Source organism: Mustela putorius, unplaced genomic scaffold (assembly GCF_011764305.1).
Source record: "Mustela putorius furo isolate JIRA1106 unplaced genomic scaffold, ASM1176430v1.1 tig00003845_pilon_pilon_pilon, whole genome shotgun sequence".
NCBI lineage: Eukaryota > Metazoa > Chordata > Mammalia > Carnivora > Mustelidae > Mustela > Mustela putorius.
This window is the reverse complement of record NW_025421998.1, coordinates 5616548-5640363: the sequence shown is the minus strand read 5'-3', so window position 1 is coordinate 5640363 and position 23816 is coordinate 5616548. Positions and strand designations below refer to the sequence as shown.

Below are 23816 nucleotides of genomic sequence, written 5' to 3'. Positions count from 1 at the left end.
TTCAGCTTGAAAACCATCTTTGGATACCTATAAGCTGAGAACTATGTACTAGTTAAAAATCAAATAGGATAAAATAAGGAACTAGTGATAAAATATTAAGTTCTGGAAAACAAAGGAAAACCTTCACAATTGTGAGACTTTTCCCACTCTACAAAAGTTTTGATTAAACCCACAGTGACAATGTAAATGCTACTTTGTTTGTACTTTTATTTTTTTGCCCAATGATTTCATTATGACTCAACCATAGCTTTTCTACTTTCCTATTACCAACTGTTAATTAAATAAGTTCCATAGGCTTGTCTGGTACTGTAATCACAATTTATTACATTTACATTTACCAATGTAAAAAAAATGTATAGATCAAGGGGAAAAAATGCAGCTTGGGAACTCTTTAAGCACATCGCCATATGAAGCGAGACTATCTCTGCAATGCATTGTGTTTTCCAAGAGCTGCTCAATGCAAGTATTAAGAACAATAATGAGTTGAACTATCTCCAGCTTATCCCTCCTAACATTTTCTGTCTGTAGTAATTCGCTGCTCATCAATTATCACTAATTTTTTTTTTTCCACTTATTTATTACATTTGGACCTTTAAGAAACATATATTACCAGATACACCAATATTCAGTAAAAATCTATTCTAGGTTTTGGGAAGCAAACGGGTAATTATCACTAATTTTTAAAGCGCATTTACACAGGTTCTTAACATGGACAATGTAAAACTTTGAGGATCTTAATAGTTGTACTTGATCATTTCTCCATTAAAAATGTATTATATGAAAATGTCTTTCTTTTGGCCTTGTTTAACCCCGATGTTTGTAGACGTACCCCTCAGTAATTTTTTTTTTAAAGTCATATATGGTCAGTGTAGAAATAGGAAAAGCTGAAAACCCATGAAAAATAAATAAAACACCCCAAATCCCACTATTCATCAAAGACAGTTAACAACTTGGTGCATTTTCTGGGCATTTTTAGCATAGTTGAGATGGATAGACATACACATTTTGAAATCACTACACAATACAGTTTCAGTAAGGCAAAAGAAATGATGGGGCGCCTGTGGCTCAGTGGGCTAAAGGCAAAAGAAATGATAAATTCTGATACAGTGAAACTTCTGACAAGTTTTCTGAGTATCTTTGCCTTCTATATTTTTAAATCTGTTATATAAATATCATCTTATTGGGGATTTCCTTAAACCTTTTCAGCATGAAGGTGGTTAAAAATGTCCTCCTCTGGCTCTTAAAGCTTAATCATATATGTTAGACTAGAAAGATTTTACAGTGACCAACCAGAAGGTTTGAGGACTGCCACTCCTGTAAGATATCCTGTCTCCTCCCCTTCCATTGGATGTCTGAAAACAGAGGCAAAGAGACCCTGTCAAGTCATTTAAGACTTTCGTGGTCTCTTCCCTGTCGTTCATGGTCCCACGGCCCCTCATTGCTCCCCCATCTAAAATGGAAATGCAGTAACACAAGTACACACATCACAGCAGTCAGTCCAATGAGATACACATGTATCAATCAGAATAGGCCTCCAGGGGCGGGGTCTGAGGAGCTCAGTCAGTTAAGCAGCTCTTGATTTGGGCTCAGATCATGATCTCTGATTCTGGGAGATCATGATCTCAGGTTCTGTGATCGAGCCAAGCCACCCCCCTCCTCAGATAGACAAATGAATCTTTTTAAAAATTTTTTAAAAAATAAAATCCACCATCCCCGCCATATAGATGAATGAATAAATAAATGCATATATTTGCATACAAATAATAGTTCGAAGTAGTGATCAGTTTACTAGGAAGTAAAGAGAGCAGGGGGATATGATAGAATTTAATGGTGGGAACTTGAGCTAATCTGGTTCCAGGAGAGGCTTTCCTGAAGGGAGGACCATTGAGTTGGAATCCCAGTGATAACAGGGAGACAAAGATGCAAACATCTGGAGGGAAAGGAGATGGGAGATGGGACAGCAGATGGGGCAGCCCTGAAGTGAAAGAGAACCGGGCCAGTTGGAGAGAACTAGGGGAGTGTGGCTGGACAGTGAGCAAGGGGAGGCCGAGAGAAGTAGGGATGATGAGAAAGGAGCTTGTTGTACTGTGTTCCGATTACACCGGGAAATGGGGATGATGCCCGCCGAGGAGGAGTGTCATATGCCTTCTGCTTCAAAATGAAGTGTTCTCTCTGCTCAGCAGGGAGCCTGCTTCCCTCTCTCTCTCTGCCTGCCTCTCTGCCTACCTGTGATTTCTCACTGTCAAATAAATAAATAAAATCTTTAAAAAAAAAAAAAATGAAGTGTTCTGTGGAAAATGGGGCAAGGATAAAAGGACAGATAATTTAGGAGGCCAAGGGGAGAGATTTACAAGAGCCCGGCTGCTCTGGCCAATATTCATACATAGTTGAGAAAACAACAAATTAAAACAATTATAAATTTTCCTAGGTGATTTCAAAAGTATCTAAGTGGATTTTGGGAAAATCTGGAGAAACTTGTTTTAATGTTGTGTCTTAATCAGCAATACGGATTTGCCCAGACTTGTGGGGAAAGAGAGGTGTACACCCCCATAACGGGGCGGGAAAACCACAGGCCCTACCCCATAAAATCAAGGGTATTCTAAGACTTAGAGGAGACGGAATGTCTTCATTTTCAGTTCACATAAATTGGGGGACTCTTAAGAAAAAGAACACCTGAGGGCGTCTGGGTGGCTCAGTCGGTTAAATGTCTGGCTTTGGCTCTGGTCAGAATCCCAGGGTCCTGGGAATGAGCCCTCTTTCATGTTGGGGCTCTCTGCTCAGCGGGGAGCCTGCTTCCCTTCCTCTCTCCCTGCCTGCCTCTCTGCCTACTTGTGATCTCTGCCAAATAAATAAATAAATAAAAATCTTCAAAAAAAAAAAAAGGAGAAGAATTTGTCTTCAGATTTTAACAGGAAAAGCAAATCACTAGCATCTTGTATGGACTGTGATATACCATAATTGTCTTGTCTTCAAACAGCCCTAAAGTGATACCACGTTTCTCTTTGAATCAATGGCTTCAACCCTTAATCCTCCATGGATATTTTAATGAAATCACTGAATATGTTCCTTTTTCTTTCCTTTTCTGGTAACTAGTCTACAGACAAACTGGCTCTATTTAATGCCCAGTATTTGAGCAAAGATGTTTGCAGATCCCAGCACTCTCAGTTTAGATAATTCCATGGGGCAAATGTGTTCCGCAGAGGTCCTCTAACATCTGTGCAGTTGGGTCTTGTGTTACTGTCACCTTTCTCACTAGCTAATTTTAACAAAAGCAAGTTGAAAGCTGTTGTGTTTATTCAGTCTTGAAAAGAATTCTGGAAGGTCAGTATTATTTTCACCGTGTCTACTGCTTGAGGAAAGCACGCGGTAGAGAGCTTAGAGAAGTCATTCAGGGTCACATACGGAGGAAGGGTGAAATGAAAGCTTTCTCCTGGATGAATTAAAAAGTTCTTGCCCATTGCAGTTTTGTCTTAAACCTGCCTAACTTGTTAATCTGATTTTTTCAAAAATAATTATACTAATTCAGTGGTCTCACGTTTAAGTCTTCTCATTACTTTATATTCATGCTGCGAGACCTTTGGTATAAATATGGAACGAAGCCGATACTGTGTTGAATCAAGAGGCATCGGTCAAATCAGTCTGATCCTTACTCTGGACTTTTAAGGCACGGTCCTCTCCTTTGTGGCAGACGGCAGGAGAAAGCCTCAGAAGAAACAGCTTTGTAATCATTTCTTTTGAGACTTTAGCAATTAATCCTAGAATAGAATTCAAGATGGATTCGCCTTAAATGGAGTCACACAGTGTACGTACTGCTCTCTTGTTCCCAAGAATGCACATGTTGGACAAGATGAGCATTTACGGCAGTTTGGAGTTGTTTGCCATATTTAAAAAAATGAACAACATTTTGCGTGAACTTTTCTAAAGCATATTTAGTTGTTCACACAGGTTGTGCACTTACTTCCCAAAATGTTTTTTGAATTAATGTTCACATCAATAATGTGTAATGTTGCTGTTATCTTCCAAATGTAGCATCTCTTTTTCTGAACGTAGAATACTAATTGTAAACAATAAAGGGTCATGATAGGTATTCATCAAATAAATATTTTAGGAGCTCATTTAGCATCTTTCAAATGAATGAATGAAAACACAATTACAATCTTTTTGAAATTATTTTTTCTATAATGTAACAGGCTAGACTTAAAGGGCATGTTTTCCTTTTTTACTGACAAAAGTTTCTTTGTCATTGATTTAGTAATAAAAATTCTTTGGTTGAGCTGAGAGAAATTTACAAGCTGATACTCTGTATCTCATTTAAAATGAAAGCAACTGGGGGTGCCTGGGTGGCTCAGTCCATCTGCCTAGGGTTCAGAGTCCTGGGATGGAGCTCCTCTTCAGGTCCCTGCTCAATGGGGAGTCTCCCTCTGCCCCTGCCCCCCGTTCCTGCTCGAGCACTCTCAAGTAAATAAGTAAAATCCTAAAAAAAGAAAAAATTCTTTAAAATGAAAGCAACTGTTACAGTTTTCATTTCTCAGGATACTGAAGAAACTCTTCGGAGATGCGCTCCGACCCCAAGTTCTAGGACATTGTTCACCTGGCTGGGATGAAGGGTGTGACCAATACTGTGCCACCGAGATGACAGCCAGTCAGTTTTAGGCTGAAATGGAGAGACCATAGTCTGCCAGCTGGGAAAAGAGCTTTTGTTTCAACATGTGCCAGCCGAAAGGTCATGGGTTATTGTCACAACCCTGTACCTACATTGGTGGTGGCATCTTTGAAGACCTTGGAATTGGGAAATCAGTCTGGCCCCATCTGCACGCATTGCTGCCAGCTGTGTACAGATGTTCCAGATTGAGGTTGCAATCGAAGTAGCCCGTACCCACAAGTGAGAGCAGCCCGGAGATGTTGGGTCATCCCATCCAGATGGAATGTTGGGAGACTTATGGAACCCTTCTGTCCCTGGAGCAGACGGGGGCTCGGTATTGTCGGACTGTCGTAGTTCCCATGTGAGAGTTCTCGCTACCACCAGATTTGAATGAGACCACAAAAGAGGAGAAGAGGGAAATCCCTGTAGAGTCAAAGAGGATGTGGTGATTGCTTCACACTGAATGTTGGTGTAAATGCTTCGGGTTGATTAGGGGGTGTCTGAGCTTGGGCTCGCTGCCGTGGCCCAAAAATGCAAAGGGCGGATGGTCAGACGGTGCTCTTCCGGGCAGTTCCCGTGAAGAGGAAACAAAGAAGCCTATAAAATATAAATGTAAATTTAGAAAGTGTTTCTGAGGAAAGTACCTGCATATTGACTTTGGCCTTGTTTTGGCGTCCAACCGCCTGGCTGCTGATAGCAGTCATGCCTTTGCAAACAGGAGCCGTGTGTCAGGCTCTGCTTCAGACTCTCTTTTCCTCCATCGCACGCGCTCACACTCACTTTCTCTCCTTCTCTCTCTGAAATAAATAAATAAATCTTTGAAGAAAAAAAAAAAAAGACTGTGTTGTCTTAAAGATTTTCATAGAATTCTCCCTATTTCCCCTTGAATTTTTAACAGTTGAAAATGACTTCCTGCATTATATATATACATTATATATTATGAACTGTTCCTTATATAGACAAACGTTTTCTTGTCCCATACGTCTTGAGTGACCTTTTATCAGAATTAATACTGCAAGTCACCAAAACTCAAAAAGTTAGTTGAAATGTGCGACCCTTTTATTTTACCTTTGCTACTTTACCTGGCGTTTCATGTGATATCTTTTTTTTTTTTTTCCCTTTTCTTTGCAGTTTGCCAAGGCACGAGTAACCGGCTCACCCAGCTGGGCACTTTTGAAGACCACTTCCTGAGCCTTCAGAGGATGTTCAATAACTGTGAGGTGGTCCTTGGGAATCTGGAAATTACCTACATGCAAAAGAATTACGACCTTTCCTTCTTAAAGGTTAGTTCTATCAAATTGACCATCTTACCCAAATACGATAAAAAGAAGTATAACCTCAGTGTATTTGCTTTCACTCTGGCAACTACAAGTCCTGGGGAGCTACAGATGCCAGTTTTATCAGAAAACCACTCTTCCAGCTAGTGTCAAGTTACAGCTATGAAATAATACAGAGAAACAGGCCGGCCTGGCTTTCCACCATCATCGTACACCCTGATACTAAACGTCTAACCATTGTCTTAGCTGTATTGGCTCTTTAATTGGAACTTTATTTTTTTTTAAGATTTTATCTATTTATTTGGCAGACAGAGATCACATGTAGGCAGAGAGGCAGGCAGAGAGGAGGAAGCAGGCTCCCTGCCAAGCAGAAGAGCCCGATGTGGGGCTCGATCCCAGGACCCTGAGATCATGACCTGAGCTGAAGGGAGAGGCTTTAACCCACTGAGCCACCCAGGCACCCCTAATTGGAACTTTAAAATAAGTTCCACTTTGTAGCTTTTTCCTGTTTCCTTGGTATTCCCTCTACACCACTTCACACATTTCCCAAATATTTCACAGCAGGCTCTAGTGAGCCAAAAGGACCCAGCTCTGAAGGCTTCAGAGTTTGGTCCTAGCTGAATTGGTCTTCTGGGTTATTATTTTTTTTTTTCTACTAAGAAAGCATGCAAGACAGATACAAAATGAATTAATAAAATGTTCTCCTTTTATTCTGAGTGTCCCAAAACCACGTGAAATGAGAATCACAGCATTCCTGAGTAACGCACCTCGCCCTTCATTCCTGCCAGCAGGCTCAAGGGCCAAAAGTGTAGGAGTCACGGAAATCCTGTCACCCCTCCCCCACCCACATCCCCACTGTAGTCCTCTGCCTGCCTTATGTCCATCGGTCACTCGTGCGCGTGGTTCGCTCAGGTGCCCTGGGCTTCCTGGACGCGTGTTCGACCTTGCGTTCCGGAACTCCTCACAAGAGAAACACGTCCCGTTCTGTCTCCTCAGACCATCCAGGAAGTTGCCGGCTATGTCCTCATTGCCCTGAACACCGTGGAGAAGATTCCCTTGGAAAACCTGCAGATCATCCGAGGAAACGTGCTCTATGAAAACATGCATGCCTTGTCCGTCTTATCCAACTACGGCACGAACAAAACCGGGCTGCAGGAGCTTCCCCTGAGAAACTTACATGGTGAGAGGCCCCGGGCGCGGGGACACTGTGGCTGCAGGTGCTCAGCGAACCGGTCACCTCTCTCTGTGCCACTCAGAGAAGTCTCGTATCCGTCCAGTACAGATGCTCTGTGTGCTAGCTACATGCCCGAGACAGTAGGTGGAAGTTAAAGAAGACGGTCAGTGATGGGAAGGGACGATTTAAGCCAGGTACCACTTGCCCTGTATCCCTGAGGAGATACCCAGAGAGTTAGTAAGAAACGGCACTGGTTCCTGGAAACAGAGACCAGACGACCTTGGCTGGGCTTCTGGCTCTCTGTGCCTAGGGAGAGAGTAAACGGCCGGTCCTGTTACCTGGACCTCGGGTATAAGGGACATGCATTAAAAACCTCCCCTGTCGGAGGCCGCTTTCAGAGTGATGCTGTCACACAGAGCATGACTTAAGGACAGAGACATTGACGGGAAGGACAGAGAATGACGGTGTTGCAGAGTTTGAATTCCCGTGAGTGGGACGTTCATGAGGGTCCTCCAAGTAGAAGCTAAGGAAGAGGGTAGGAGAGACAGACGTTGATTTAAACAAAAGTGAAGATAACGGAAGCGTGCCCCCGCAATGTGGTGGGTGCGGAGCTGGTGCCGGCCCTGTTACTTCGGGAACATGAGGCCCAGCCCCGTCCTGCATTGCACGTGTTTACACTGCCACCGTCTCGCACATAGAGAAATGGTGGCAAAGTGATCCTCCTAAGGTCCCAAATTCATTTAAAAAAAAAAAAAAAAAGCCAAAAATGGCCACTGGCGTCTTTACCTTTCCCCTGTGCTATGCAGTTGTGATGGGAAGGGGGCCCACCAGGAAAGAGGGGGTGCCAGCAGAGGGTACAGAACAGAGGGAGTCCTGGGAGTGGTCGGAGCCTGGCAGACAACAGCACTGGAATGAGACAAGGCATCCAGACCCAGACTCCAAAACGGCTGGCACAGCCTTCTAGTCGGGCTCCTGGGTTTGGCCATCCTATGAAACGGCCCTAAGACTTTCCACCCAGCACAGTAGGTACTCACAGCACCCACGCACATAGTTCGCGTTTATGCTGATACTAATTTGTGCTATTTACACATTTTGCAAAATGGTATGTGCGTCCAGCATGCCTCAATCTGCCCGTCTGGCCTCATGCTCTGTCGCAGTGATGGGCAGGTGCGGTTAAGAGCGTGGACCCCGGAGCCAGACTGTCTGGGTTCCAGGCCTGGTTCCACCACTCCCCAGCCAGATGCCCCTGGAGCGGGTTCTCTCTGTGTCTCAGCTTCCTCTGCTTTAAAAATGTGGATAACGATGGTCACACACTTCCTGGGCGTGGGGGGAGATTCAGGGAATCACTATGGTAAAAGCACTGAGGAGTTCATATTCCCCTCGTTGGTGTTCTTTCCGCTTTGGGATGGGGTTGGATGCGTGCACGTGATTTCTTGTGATCAAATAACTATTTTAATGTGAAATTTTCCATCCTAATCAAGTACTGGTGCTAAAAATCAACTCAGTGCCCACCACAAAGAATAAAATCATTAAGTACTAAAAGTAAAAATAGAAGAATGACGGCACCCGGGCCGATGGCCTCTTTCTCTTCTAAGCTACCCAGTCAGGGGCACCCGAATCGTCTAGCACCTTTGCTGACTTTTTACTTCTCACCATGGCAGACCGAAGGTGTTCTGTAAGGCCCGACCACATACACTCTTCTTGGCACCTCTGTCTTCACGAGGGTCACAGCAGCCTTGATGCCCCTACTTTGTGGTTCCAGTTCTGACCTCCCATTAGAGATTTACCCTCTTGACTCTGGCTGCCTCCTGACAATCTCCTGATTGTCCTGCTGTCATCTCTGACTTTAAACCCAACACCCCACAGTTTGGCCCTTCTGGACCTCCCTGCCTTCCTTCTGCGGTTTTCTCCACCGTCCGCCGGGGAGAACGCCCACCTGTCCCACCGACACGCATTGGCTCCGTCTTCTGGCTTCAGAAAGCCTGCTGTCCCCTCCCCCCCACAGGCCACACGATGCTCCGGGAAGTGTCGTTCTCTTCGACAGCCTCGGAGCTCCTCCTGGGGAGGACCCTCTCTTTCATGTCTGTGCTCTGTCGTTGGGGCAGGTCTGCTCCCTGCCTGAGGAGTTGCTGGGCGTTATCTACCTGGTGGGGTCCTTGTGACCATTAGCTAAGCTTGTGTGTTTCAATAAACCAGCAGAGTACCTGGCTGTGTCCTGCGTCCCGCGGGGTCTCGGGGCGGGGGGGCGCGAGCTTGCCAGCCACGTGACCCCTCGGGCTCCCCTGGCCCATCAGCTCCTATATCCAGTTCACCCCTGCCCACCCCCAGCTGCGGTGTTTGTGCACAGAAGTCGGTCAGGAACCGTTTCTGTCAGCTGGCGTCGAGGCAGCGCTCTCCCTACACTCACGCTTGCCTTTTTCTCATCATTCCTGGTTTTCCATCTTGTGTCATTTCTTCCTGTGAAACATAGTCTTTCCTGCCAGTGGCATTCCTGGCGCCTGTCCTCTCCTCCCCGTACCTAGAGAGCCTTCTCCCTGCCCCCCCTTCGCTCCCCGGCCACCGTTTCCACTGAGGACCTCACAGCGTCAGCCCCTTCTCCTGGCCTTGCTGGCCACAGTGCGTGTCTGCCACGCCCCTCCGACCCAAGTCCCCACTCACTTTCACCCCACACAGCTTCCTTCCCTCCCGTATCTCTGCATTCTGATGGTTTGTGCTCCAGGCCAGTTTCATGGGGAAAGCCCAACTCCTCTGTGACACTACCACCCCTCATAGTTCAGCTGCCTCCCCCACCCCTGCCCTTGCCCAAGCTCTGTGGGGGTCCTGCTTTAGCAGAACTCCAGATGTAAAGAAATGCATGCGTGCTTTGTGCTTTGCGGGAGTTTACAGACCTGGCCCTGTGGTTACCGAGGTTCTTTCCCTGCACAGAAATCCTCCAGGGCGCCGTGCGCTTCAGCAACAACCCTGTCCTCTGCAACGTGGACAGCATCAAGTGGCAGGACATCGTGGACGACAGTTTTGTAAGCAACATGTCAATGGACTTCCAGAACCATGCGGGCAATTGTAAGTGCTCCAGAAAGTCCCCTCTGCCTGTAGCTCCTACGGTTGCTGGGTGGGTGGGGGGAGGTGGACACAGAGTTATAGCATGTTGGGGGTTGGGAGTGTGACAGAGAGCAGATTAATCTAAACCAAAAATAAGTAGTAAACAATTGCTCTGCCTGCTAGAAGAGTGCTTATTCAGGACCTAGGGGAAGCTGGTCTCTCGTGGGGACAGTAGGCATGCCTGCGAACTGGGCAGATCACCCCCTGCCACGACAACGGAGCCCTCGTGTGGCTGCTGACAGGAGCCGTCAGTGCTGGCCCCAGGGGCCTCTCCCATCTTGCCCAGAGGAGACAAGCCACGCTTTTGTGTGCTTCCGACGGGCTGCTGAGCAGTGCCAGGCCCTCTGGAAACACGGGAGGCTGACCTTTGGCCTCCAACAATAGAGCCCCAGCAAAGTTGGGCACAGTGCACAGCGGTGGGGGTTGGGGGGCTGTTGGTCCATATTCCCCTTGGTGCCCATAACCTGGTCCCCGCCATTCATCGGCGAAGCGGCCCGTGCCAGAGGGAGGCTGGCCGGGGGCCAGGCTGTAGGTCAGGGCTGCACCACTTGGACCCTTGGCAACACTGTGTGGGAAACTCTGAAGACACATGCTTGCAGTTACCAGGCTCCTCTTTAACTCCCCCCTCCCTGGTCTCCCTGGTCTTTCAGTCCTTTAAAACAAGTCATCACCGTTTCCTGCTTCTCTGTTTCCCTAAACTGTGCATTGCATACGCGTTTCTGTGCGGGGGGGGTTCTTTGTGGGGTTTTGTTGGTTTATTTATTTTTGGTCTCAAAGAATCTGGAGCTCCTGTGGATCTTCAAAATTGACTAGAACCCCCTTCTGGTTACTTCATTGTATCTTATTTTATTTGTTTATTTGCTTATCGTACTGAAATACCCTTAACATGAAATTTCCTATCTGAACCATTCTTAAAAATGGTACAGTTCGGTGGTAGTAAAAGTACATTCCCGCTGTGGTACAGTCATCACCGCTGTCCGTCTCCGGAACTCTTTTCATCTTGCAAAACTAAAACTCTGTCCCCGGTTCACAGGAACTCCCCCTCCAACTCCCCCAGCCCCTGGCAACCCCAGGCTGCTTTCCATCGCTATGAGTGTGACTGCTCTAGGGACTTCACAGAAGGGGCGTCACATAGTCCTTGGCTTTCTGTGACTGGCTTCTGTCACTTGGGTTACTGTCTTCAAGTTTCCTCCATGTTGCGGCACATGTCAGAATTTCTTACCTTTACATGGATGAGGAGTAGTCCGTTGTCCACTGGGGGGATATCTGTGTGCACGCGTTCTGTTGGTCCGTTCATCAGCTGGTGAGCTCTTGGGTTGCTTCCACCTGTTGGTGGTTACAAATAATGCCGTGAACTTGGGTGTCGAGCCCCTTTGTCTCCTAAATACAGGATTCCAACAGATGGTCAGTGTGGCAAGAAACTGCAGACTTTATCCTATAATGCAAAATTTTGTATTATCCATGATGTCCGGCTTAACCTTTCCTCAGCTGTCTGATGGACAGACAATGGGGAGGTTGAATTGTGGACATTTATAACAACACCCAAAAAACGGACACTGGACGGCTGTGAGGCTAGGATGGGTTTGCCATAAACTAGAACCAACAGCCCAAATGGCACACCTATCCTCGTCACACCAAGACCATGAGGAAGACCCTGAAAAAAAAATACTGGGAAGGAAGGCTCTTCCAATAACAAGATTCAAATAAGACAAGGCTATGAACTGCAAACCAGTAGAGTGCTGGGTTACGAATAGACACTAAAGAATAAACCAGAGACCTAGAAGAGAAAGATAGTAAGAATAAGCCTCACTAAATTAAATATCCATAGGGGAGCCTGGGTGGCTCAGATATGATCTCAGGGTCCTGGGATCAAGCCGCGCATTGGGCTCTCTGCTCAGCAGGGAGCCTGCTTCCCCCTGTCTGGCTGCCTGCCTCTCTGCCTACTTGTGATCTCTGTCAAATAAATAAATCTTTTTTTTAAAATTTAATTAAGTGTCCATAAAGGAATGACATTTCAAGCAAATGAGGAAAGAATTTATTATTCAGTAAATCGTTCCAGAGTGATTGAACTATTAAGGGGACGATATCAAAGTGCCAGAACTATAGGGTTTTTTTTTTTTTTTTAAAGAACAGTATCCACCTGCCACTTGCATTCTCCTCATTAATTACCCGACCAGTGACGAGGTGAGGAACCTGCCACGCTCCTTGAGGGAAGGGAAACCCTGCCCTTGCCTAGAACTTTTCAAGCTACACATGCCTTCTGAGAACTTGTCGCATTTCATTTTTATCCAGGAAAATCTCATCACGTGATTTAAGTATTTTATGGGCAGCGGATTTAAGAATCAAAAAGGTTACCCAGTGTGCCCCCACGTGATGTTACGGTTGATGTAGTTCGGAATTTGAAGTTCAATTAGGTGGGTTTCCTTAAGGGGAAATTAAATCAATCATCCGCTTTGCACACCAATATAAATTCCAAATCATATAATATACAATAAATTACTGAATATATGTGTAAGTGCTAGAAGGAAACATGAAGATGCTTATTGGTATTTTCAAGCTGAAGAAAAGCCCAGTCAGATGGCATACAAGAAAACTTCCATATTAAGAAATCTTAATAACAAACAGGAAAATATTGCGCATCATCTGCTTGCCTTGGAAAGGGTTAATATTTTTGATAATATGATGGTGGTAAAGTAGTCTTAGGTATCCCAAGAAGGCAAGCCTCCCAGTTAAAAAAAAAAAGGGCCAAAGACATGAGCAGTTTGTGCTGCTCCAACACAGACACGATGCCTAAGAAATAAAGTAAAATGTTATTCCTTACTGTAACTTTAAAAAGGTCAAAATAAAGAAGCATCATTTTTGCCTTTACAAAAGATTTGGATTCCTTTCGACTTTTAGATACCCGGTTGAGGAGAGGTATTGAGAAGCAGAAGTCCTCATCCTCTTCTTGTGAGCAAATACACCAATAAAATACGGTCGGGGTAGAATTTTAGCAATATGTATTAAAGCTTTAAAGTGTGCACTCATCATGTCTAGGCGAGTGAAAAGCACAAGGATATAGAAAAATGCTTTTGTGTGAGAATACTCCTTGCAGCCTTACCTGTAATGAATTTTTAAAACAACTTACATATCTAAAAATAAGAGATTAGTTAAAGAAATGATGGTATAGCCGTGCTATTGAAAATCATGTTACGGGAGCACCTGGGTGGCTCAGTGGGTTCAGCCAGCAACAGACAAATGGAGAACTAGAAATTTGGGAGCTGCTCCTTGTTTCTGGAATGTCACATTGCTCAGGGTCTTGCCTCCAGTTTCCCACCCCCTCACCCCACTGTTCTCTTCCCTGAGATATGAATTTAACTATTACTCTTACATTTTAGGCCAAAAGTGTGATCCGAGCTGTCCCAATGGAAGTTGTTGGGGTCCGGGAAAGGAGAATTGCCAGAAATGTAAGTCAGCAAGCAGCATTTCAGATCAACGCGGGTCCACTTTCCTCCCCTTCCACGCAGCAGACTGTGTGCCTTTTCCCTTGGGAGACTCCAGAAGGTCAGATGGCAGCAGTCGAGAGAATGATGGTCTTGCCGATCTCTATGCGCGCGGTTAATCCACTGTGGGCTGGTCGGGGCACCCCGTCTGCCATAAATGAGCGGAAGGCAGCCACACACAAGCCAGCCAGTTTCTTTGAACCATGGGGTTGGCATATTTTCCTGGGAACAGAAGACTTGCCCGTGTTGCCTGTCCCCAGCCCCTCTGGTTTCCTTTCCCTCGGGGACGTGTCTACAGAAGCAAGAGCAGTACTTTGCAGGAGGGTTTTTCTCCAGGAATCCTCATTTGGGAGCACGGGCGGCCAAGGGATCTGGGGACATCTGCCTCAAATTTCACCGTCTGACCTTTGGTTTAATTGTGATGTGACAGTTTCATCCTTTAACTCACCACTTTCTGGCAGGCACATTTGTTATCGGATGGCATTTTCCGTATCACCACAAATCTCAGTCCTAACTAGCGCATAATTATTGAGCGCGGCTAAAAGTCTAGCCCTGACCTGGTCAGTCCTCCGAAGTGACTGAAAATCAGTGGGGAAAAGAGGCGGAATACAGAAGGGTCATGATTCTGGGGCGCCTGGGTGGCTCACTGGGTTAAAGCCTCTGCCGTCGGCTCAGGTCATGATCTCAGGTCCTGGGATAGAGCCCCGCGTTGGGCTCTCTGTTCAGCAGGGAGCCTGCTTCCCTTCCTCTCTCTCTGCCTGCCTCTCTGCCTACTTGTGATTTCTGTCTCTGTCAAATAAATAAATTTATAAAAAAAAAAAAAAGAAAGAAAAAAGAAAGGTCACGATTCGGTGTGATTTGGCAGAACGCGAAGTTTCGCAGCCCTAACAAGCTGGGGAACTGCTGAATTCACCCCCCGTTGGCCACTTCACCCACCGTTTTCAAGGGTTCTGCAGGGTACCTGAGGGGTGGCCCTTCCACCCTCCCTGGCTCTTGAGCTCACCGGTGACCTTTGCTCCTTTTCAGTGACCAAAATCATCTGTGCCCAGCAGTGTTCGGGGCGCTGCCGCGGCAGGTCCCCCAGCGACTGCTGTCACAACCAGTGTGCCGCCGGCTGCACAGGGCCCCGCGAGAGCGACTGTCTGGTAAGGCTGACCACCCCCACCCCCAGCCGACCACCCCCCGGGGGGCTTATCTTGCCATGGCTGAGAGGGGCTTCCTGTGGGAGAAATCACTAAATCACACTTGTGGGAGCACTGGCCAAGGGGACAAATCCCCCTCTATCATCTTGCCTTCGACACTTACTGGGTGACCTCAGGCAAATCCTCTGACCCCTCCGTGCCTCAGTTTCCTCACCTGAGCGTGATGCGTAGTAAACAGCGCCTTTTAAGTGCTCCGATGTCACAGTGCACATGGCGTCCGTGACCAGGGCCTGGGCGTGGGACGAGCATCAGTACTAAATACAAGCTGTCTGTCCTTAGTGTTCTTTGTGGCCATCGGCTCTGTTGTCACACTCTCTGTCATTCCATCTCAGTCTAAACCCACGGAGTTGACACCAGAAGGCCCCTTAGCATAAATACACAGAGACGGTAAGGCACGTCCCTGGATTCGCACAGACTTGAACGCGTGGCTGGAGCTCTTCTGACCCATCCCCAGCACAGCTCAAAGCCTCCTGCCCACCCCCGCCCCAGGGGGTCCCAAAGCACTGGGTCTGGTCCCTGTTACTGCAGAAAGTCCTGACGAAAGCCTCCTCGCTCCAGTGGGCAGTGGGCACTACCCGGAGGTGGCCCCCATAGTGTGCACCTTGGGCGTCCTAGAGACATGAGGGCTGGCCAACTTGAGCCCTGGACAGCCCCAAGTGCCAGGAGACGCCCATGGGCTCCAGAGGAGGAGGCCCACCTAAGGTGGGATCCAGAAGACGCCCGTTTCAGGGAGGCAGAGGTTGTTAAATGCCAGAGGCTGCATCCGACCTGGTTGGTCTGGGCTGGAGGGGAGACGGCCTGGGGGTCTTCGGGTCACCCGTGTATGTGGTCTGGTCGCCTCTGCACAGCAGCCTTCCCCAGTAGCGTTTTCTGCAGTTTGGCAACACATGCCAAAACCCATCCTTACGTGTCCCCTATGAGGGAGACCCAGGAGATTGAATTTAAAACTAATTTCACTCCACAGGGACCCATCTAGCAAGTGAACTCCTTCATCATTTGTAAATAATAAAGACGTGGGTTTTTATCATCATAATCGTAAATTATCACAGCTAGGACAGAACAAGAAAAATCATACTTTTAAGGTCTTTCCGACTCTTCTGAAAGTGCTTCACTAGGTTTGTGGGGCGGGAGGGCAGAATTGCTTGGTTTTGCTTTAATCAAATCCTGGACGTCAAGAACTATAACCCGAGCTTTGTGCTCCTGTAACAGGTGTGCCGCAAGTTCCGCGACGAAACCACGTGCAAGGACACCTGCCCGCCGCTCATGCTCTACAACCCGACCACCTACCAGATGGACGTCAACCCAGAGGGAAAATACAGCTTTGGTGCTACCTGCGTGAAGAAGTGCCCCCGTGAGTTCATCACATGCAAAAAACCCTTTCATTTATCAGGCGTCTCTTTCCTCTTTGTCTCCCCCTGGGATCCTGGAGTTCCTTGTCTTGGGGAGTCTTTGGGTCTGTGTGTTGGCCTCACTGTGAGGCAGGTCACCAAGTGCACGGGTGAAGAGTCAGGTCACCACCGCGGTGACAGGCGATGGCTGGTGCTCTGCTGACCAGTGTCTGTTCTGGAGTCTGTGGGGGCCAGGACAGGGACTGAGGTCCAGCTATAATAGCCGTCCAGAATATTCGGTTGTCTGTTTGGGCCACTTCACTGTTCAGCTGTTGTGCCCAGCAGGTCTTGAAAAGACCTAAATGAGAAAGCGTGTCAGGAAACCTGCCTTCTTTAGTGGTTAAGATTCTGGTGAAAATTGTGCCTCTTAAGGGAACTAGAACTTCAGAGGAGTCCCTTTGTATGTTGTTTGGTTTTGTTTGAATTGTTTTGGGTTGGCTTTTGCTCATTTGTGTTTGCATCAACAGGTGGCTCTAATGTTCAGGGAAATGATGGGAATTGTGTCCTCATAGAGAAAGTATAGAGTTGTCGAATTAAAGGAGCATTAGAAACCAATCTTGATTTCTAGGAGGGGAGATCAAGAGAAAAAAATTGGAAGCCCAGCTATGAGGGGGAGATTTGCCCGACCAGATTTGTGGACCCAAAAACTTTTTAAAATCCTATGCAGAAAAAAAAAAAAAAAAAAAAAAAAAAAAAAAAAAAAAAACACACAGAAATAGAATCGAACGAACTAAAGTCTTACAAAATTGCCACAATGATGACACAGGTGTCGTCTTTGAGGGAGAGTTTAACAGGTAGAGTTTAAAAACCCACAGGAAACCAGAGTCTGAGAGCAAAGGCAAATAATTTATAGAATGAAAATTGCAAATGACTGGTAAATATGTTTGAGGACATACTTGGGGAAGTCAAAAGGGGAACACATAGAGCCCCAAAAACATATTGATGTTTGTGTTAATGTTAAGACTAGTAAGTTACTCCAAAGGGAGGGGAGGCTTAGGAGATGGTGAACGTGCGTGGCTCGAAGCAGAACCCAGCTGGTGGGACCAACCCCCCGGCCAAGGGAAGTTTATCAGGCTGGGCGGGACCGTAGAAGGCAGCACGCTGGCCACAGGAATTCCATCCATCCTCAGATGTGGACTAGTGGGCTTTGATCAAGATCACTTATTTTAAATAAACATTCAGACTTTAACCACAGGTCGTGAAGGTCGAGTTGACAGAAAAATGAGCTGCAAAGACATGTTCTGAACCTGTGAGCAGACCCCAGGCTCTGTCTATCCCATCCGTTTCCTGCCTGTGATGAGCTATATTTCTCCGTACCATGGTTTGATAAGCTGTTAAAACTCTTGAACTTGACTCCTTTTCTGAGGGCAACCTTTCATTCTTTGTCCTTCAAGTAAATAAAACCAGAGGGTTAGAGGCCCTTTTCATCGGCTCCTTTGTAGGAGAACATGAGGCAATTGTGTGAGGCCCAGGAACACCTGGTGTGGCTTTCGTCACCTTCCTTCCTTGTCCCTGCAGGTAACTACGTGGTGACCGACCACGGCTCGTGTGTCCGAGCCTGCAGCTCCGACAGCTACGAGGTAGAGGAAGATGGAGTCCGCAAGTGTAAGAAGTGTGAGGGGCCTTGCCGCAAAGGTAGGAAGCCTTCAGGGTGTGGGGACAAGGCTTTTCGTCTGGTCACAAAGCTGGGGTCCACCAGCCCGTCCAACATCACAGTTGGAAGAGATCTGAGCTCATCTCTTCCTTCAGGCTCAGAAATTTCTTCCTGCCTTCATATCATGCCCTGTTCCTGGAGGCTCCTCAAGGCCAATTTACTCCTGCTTATTAATTTGCCTTTTACTTTTTTTTTTTTTTTGTAAAAACTTCCCAACACCCAGAAATGTTGCAAGAGTAGTGCAGTGCACACCCGTATGCCTTTCACATAAACTCCCCACTTTGTAATGTTTGGCCCCATTGCTTTCACTGTCTTTATACTTGTGTCTGTACATGTGTGCGTGCTTGGGCACAAGTTTCTTCTGAATTAGAGGACAGTTACAGATATTGCAACACAGCACCCCTACATTTGCCAGCATGTTTTCTTACAATTGGCGACATTCTCCTAAGTAATGAAAGATGAGTTCACATCAGGATCACTTAACATCAACTCAGTAGTCTTTTCTAGTACCCAATTCGACTCAGGCTTCCCCCTCCTGTCCCACGTAAGTCATTTTTAGCTTCTTCTCAGTCCAGAACCCAGTCAAGGATCATGGGTTTAAAGTAGATGTCCTGCCCGCGTTATCTTCGTTGGTCAATAGCTGTGTCTCAGCCCTCCTCCCCTCATTTGCTTTCTTCTGTCTTCCATGACCAGCCATGAAGTGTCCAGCCCAGGTGTTTTGCACGATGTCTCTCAGTTTGGCTTCATTGACTGTTTTTCCATGGCCGTCTTCCGGTTGGGTGTTTGGGACAGGAGCGTTGCCTAGGTCATGTTGATTTCCTCTCATTTTATCAAATCAGGTGTCATATGATGCCATGTTATTGCATTACTGATGGTGACAGATTAGATAAGATATCTTGGTGGGTATAAAAGAGTGATTTTCTTTTTCTATCATCCCATTTATTTACTGACATTCTTTTTAAAAAAAAAAATTAGTTCCTATATGAGGTCATGGAATCTTCTTTATTCAGTTTCCTGTCTGTTCCTGTCATTCATTTGGGTACTTGAATTGTCCCACACATGGCCTCTCCAGATGTCTCCTGTGTCCCTTTCACACACCCCAGGTCCCAGTCATGTCTTCTACTCAAAAGATACTACCTAAACTCTGTACTTTCCTTCTTAACCTTAATAGGCCCTGGAAATCACTCCAGATAAAGTCATATGAATCTTCTTCATCCTGTGGTGCAGCTGTGTAGGCTCCCTTCTGTGGCTGTACCATAATTTATTCAATGGATCTCCCTTTATGTGGCCATTTTGACTGTTACACTCTTCTGCTATTACAAATAACATTTGAGTGCATAGCTGCTTACCTTGGGTGTCCACTTCCGGTGCCACCTTCCCTGGGGAGCCATCAGTCTTTTCAGTCAAAACGGATCACTCCCCTCTTTACTCACGTTTCACATTTCACAGGTGTCCCCGTGGGGCAGAGTCACCTTCCCTGTACCATGTCATTGAATTCTCCCGATGCCACAGGGAAGTCTGTTATTAGGATTCCCATTCTACAGATGAGGACACTGAGTAACAGAGAATCTCAATGACTTGCACACAGTTCAACAGCTAAGAATGGCAGTCGAGATTTGAAGTTCGTGCAGTCGAGGTCCCAAGCCAGACCCATGAGCTTGTGGGCCAAGTCCATGTCTTCCTGGTCTTGCAACTCCTTGGGGCAGTTGGGGCAGTTGGGGCAGGTGCCCTGATGGAAGAGTATCCTTTGGCTTCAGGAGACTGTCTGGCAGAGCAGACATGGAAGGAGGAAAATAAGAATGTGGGGTAGTACCGGGCACAGGGGAAGTACGAGAGAGAGGGTTACTATCAGCATCCTCAAATGGACTGATAGAATCAGAGATGGTTTTGGTTTGGTTTTGTTAATTTTGTGTTCAACAAATAGTTTGATTCGCCTGTAATTATCATTCCCTAATTTTCTATACATCCCCGATTCTGATCCCTTTGGCTACAGGGCAGTACCCCTGGGTAAGGAAGGTGGTGCCAGGGAAGTCTAGGGGTGCATATACAGTTGGTCTCTGGATTTAGGATTTAAGTAACCCCACCACACTGTCACGCACAAGCAGAGAGAGAGAGCCTGAATATTCTCTCCAAACCATGGAATTCTCTGCCAGACCTATAATTAAATGGCAAGTCTTCATAGGGCCCCCTCATTCGCCATTGTCAGCCAGACCCTGTGAATCCTAAAGAAGCCAGGCCCTGAGTCCCATAACCCCCGTGTGTTAGATGCAGCCCTAGAAGGCTGGTTGAGCCCTTCAACCCAGGACTCCGTAGAGCAGCTTCTCAGAACCAGAGAGAAACATGGCCCATAGGGTGAGCCTGGAGACCCAGTCTTGGCCACCAGAGTCAGCCATGGCTGGTTTCCTTACGAGCAACAAGGGACTCCCAGTGGAGTGGAGCACAAGGTCATGGGGGAAGGGGGGTGGGAGGGGTGGCAGTTCTGGTGCAACAGAGCTTAACTGCTCCTCCTAGAACAGGACCTTATCCTGAGCAATGAGATTTCCAGTGATTATACTTCAAAGTCAAGATAAGTCTGGAAGATAGGTACCAAAATTGCTCTGCAAATTCTAGAGGGAGAATTACAACAGATAAGCGGACTTTAGGGTGGAGATGGCATTTGAGATGGAAATTTAGGAGTGGATATAAATTAATAAAGGGGCTTGGAGTGTGGAAAAGGGCCTGTGAGACTGATGGAGCAATAGGACACAGATCAAAGCATTTGGTTCAAGTAAACACAGGGGAAGAAAAGCAGTTTATCTGATAAAAGTTATTATAGTATTCCCTATGACGTAATGTAAGACAGCCATTAAAAATCATGTTCGTAAATAGTTTTTATAATATGAGGAACATTCACAGCAGAAGATGTAAAAGAAACAAAACACACAAAAACCCGACATAATCTGGTATGACATAACCCTGGAGGGTAGCTGGAAATAACATTTCTCAAAATATCCTGCAGTGGAAACTCTGGTCATTTTGGTCCCTTGATTCTACTTTGCAGCATTCTCAAATGAACACATCTTGCTCTTTTTAATAAAAATAATCCAGATCCATTGGTTCTTTAAAATAGACAATGAGGTGTGCCTGGGTGGCTCAGTGGGTTAAAGCCTCTGCCTTCAGCTTGGGTCATGATCCCAGGGTCCTGGGATCGAGCCCCGCATCAGGCTGTCTGCTCAGCAGGGGGGCCTGCTTCCCTCTCTGTCTCTGCCTGCCTCTCTGCCTACTTGTGATCTCCGTCTGTCAAATAAATAAATAAACTCTTAGAAAAAAAATAAATAAAATAGACAACAAGCTGTAACCTAGGTTAGGACCATAGAAAGTGTTGAGTTTTAGTCAGAGGAGTGGCTTGATGAGAGCTGGGCAGAGGCGGCCCTGGCGTCAGCAGCTGGATCCCACTGCCAAGGAGGGATGGGGGAGAGCAATTGGGCTAAGTCCTAAAGTGGGAATATCGTGAGGAGGAGAATGCAAGCCCAGCTGAGGGCATCACCAGCCATGAGGATGCCATCGCCTTCTCCAGCCACCCAAAGCCCAAGCCCTCACCCTCATTATTGATACCAGCGGGCCTGCATTCCTGTCGAAGGAATGAGTGATGGCTTGCAGGGACGGACTCATGGCTACAATTCTCTTCCCGCTCTCCTCTGTGCGGGGAACCCGAGCTCTTCTGAATTCAACATATGTGAAGGGAATAAACATCTCCCTTATCTTTACAGTGTGTAATGGAATAGGCATTGGCGAATTTAAAGACACGCTTTCCATAAATGCTACAAATATTAAACACTTCAAAAATTGCACGTCAATCAGCGGAGATCTTCATATCTTGCCTGTAGCGTTTAGAGGGTAAGTAACAGAGGAAGAAGAGTTTGAGAATCTCTTTGTCAAACCTGCCTTAGAAACAGTCTGATGTGGGGGCACCTGGGTGGCTCAGTTGTTCAGCTTCTGCCTTTGGCTCAGGTAATGATCCCAGGGTCCTGAGATCAAGCCCCACTGGAACAGGGAAACGCAAAATCCACTTTGTTCACGGGCAGACACGGTTAATGATCATTCTGTTACTTGTTTCAGTGACTCCTTCACGCGTACTCTGCCTCTCGATCCAAAGGAACTGGACATTCTAAAAACTGTAAAGGAAATAACAGGTGTGTGCGGCTACCATGTCACATGAACATGAATGGGAAATGGGTGTTTTAGAGAGAGAACTGGTGGCTGCCTCTGCTTCTCTCTCAGCATCATAAAAACATTTCTTCTGAACTTCTACCATTAATGACTCGTGAGTTCTTTGATAGTTTTCATGATCGCAATTTCCCCTGCATGGAAGAGGTGAACACTTTAATCAGAGCCTTGAGTCATCCCTGTGAACATGTTTCATCCTCGTCTTCTCAGCCCTGGCCAGACGTCCTGATGACCCAGTGACGTTTGAGGGTGGGGGGAAAAGAAGGGCAGAACCCTGAGGGAACAACATAGGCTCTCGGGCCCACAGACTGGCCCTCATGTGCCTGCCCTCCCCCCTAAAAAGGGAGTAATTGAACCTAAATAACAAGACTGTTTTGAGGATTGGAATTAAGTAAGGAAAATATGTGAATCTCCTTCTGTGTGCTGATAGCTCAAACATGGCGGTTGCTGTCAAGAGCAGAGAGGGTTAGGTTCATCAGCTTTGGAGCCCAGCCCAGCTATCAGGGCCATGGCACCATGGGATGGCTGTGGTGGAAGTTGGGTGGTAGGAGAGATGCAGCAAGGGATGGGAATTCTATAAGAGAGGCAGGTGCCCACTGTAAAATTGTGCCTGGGCTTCTATCTACCCATGGGTAGATTCTTGGCGAAGATAACAAAAAGAATCAAATCAAATCTTCACCTCTCCTGCTCAAATAACAATGTCTCAAGATTCCTAAAATGTCTCCTAAAGACATTTCTAAGTGGTGGGTGTCTGAGCCTTCCTCTTGCCTTTCTAGGGTTTCTGCTGATTCAGGCCTGGCCTGAAAACAGAACTGACCTCCATGCTTTTGAGAACCTAGAAATCATACGTGGAAGAACAAAGCAACAGTAAGTTGACCCTGCACAAAGCCTGGTAGATTATTTATTTATCTATTCTGAAGATAAGAGTCCATGAAGAGTTCGAAATTAGACTTACACAACTGTTATAAAGACCCTCCAGAGAGCTTGCACAATTGTTAACCTCTCACCTACACATGGTACGAGGACAAAATGGCGGAATTACCATCGGTGCCATGGTGTTGACTCCAGCACCAGACATCACTCAGATTTAGCCGTTTGCCTGTGAGCGCCATGTTGCACTTAGCTGTTGCATCTTCTCAGTCCCTTCTCATCTCTAACTGTCCCAACTTCTACTCTTATCCTTTATAGCCTTGACAGTTTTACCAAGTGCTGGTCAAACATTCTGTAGAATGGCTGATGTTTCCTCATGATTCGATTGAGGTTGTGCATTTTTGGCAAGAAGACCACTGAGGCGACATGTCCTTATGAGCACATCTTATCAGAGGGAGTGGAGAGACTTTTTAACAATAAGTGTTTTGTTCAGGATTGCCACTTTTCCAACTCTGACAAAAAAAAAAAAAAATCACATATAAGTATCTTTGGTACGGTAAGAGTAATAATGAGTTTTGTGGGGAAGAAGAGTTTGAGAATCTCTTTGTCAAACCTGCCTTAGAAACAGTCTGATGTGGGGGCACCTGGGTGGCTCAGTTGTTCAGCTTCTGCCTTTGGCTCAGGTAATGATCCCAGGGTCCTGAGATCAAGCCCCACATCGGGCTCCCTGCGCAGCGGGAAGCCTGCTTCTCCCTCCACCCTTCCCTCCGCTTGTGTTCCCTTTCTCTCTGTGTCGCTCTCTGTCAAAATTTATTTTAGGAG

At 46.5% G+C, this 23816-nt stretch overlaps 1 protein-coding gene across 1 annotated transcript in view; it reads left to right on the top strand.

The window, feature by feature from the left end:
- Positions 1 to 23816, top strand: part of EGFR (epidermal growth factor receptor) — a 200052-nt gene that overhangs the window by 131251 nt on the left and 44985 nt on the right. Inside the window, exons 2-11 of the mRNA XM_004739376.3 lie at positions 5774 to 5925; positions 6916 to 7099; positions 10019 to 10153; positions 13570 to 13638; positions 14701 to 14819; positions 16086 to 16227; positions 17783 to 17899; positions 21668 to 21794; positions 22017 to 22090; positions 22901 to 22991. Coding sequence (XP_004739433.1) covers positions 5774 to 5925; positions 6916 to 7099; positions 10019 to 10153; positions 13570 to 13638; positions 14701 to 14819; positions 16086 to 16227; positions 17783 to 17899; positions 21668 to 21794; positions 22017 to 22090; positions 22901 to 22991 — 1210 coding nt within the window. The remainder of the gene's footprint in view (positions 1 to 5773; positions 5926 to 6915; positions 7100 to 10018; positions 10154 to 13569; positions 13639 to 14700; positions 14820 to 16085; positions 16228 to 17782; positions 17900 to 21667; positions 21795 to 22016; positions 22091 to 22900; positions 22992 to 23816) is intronic.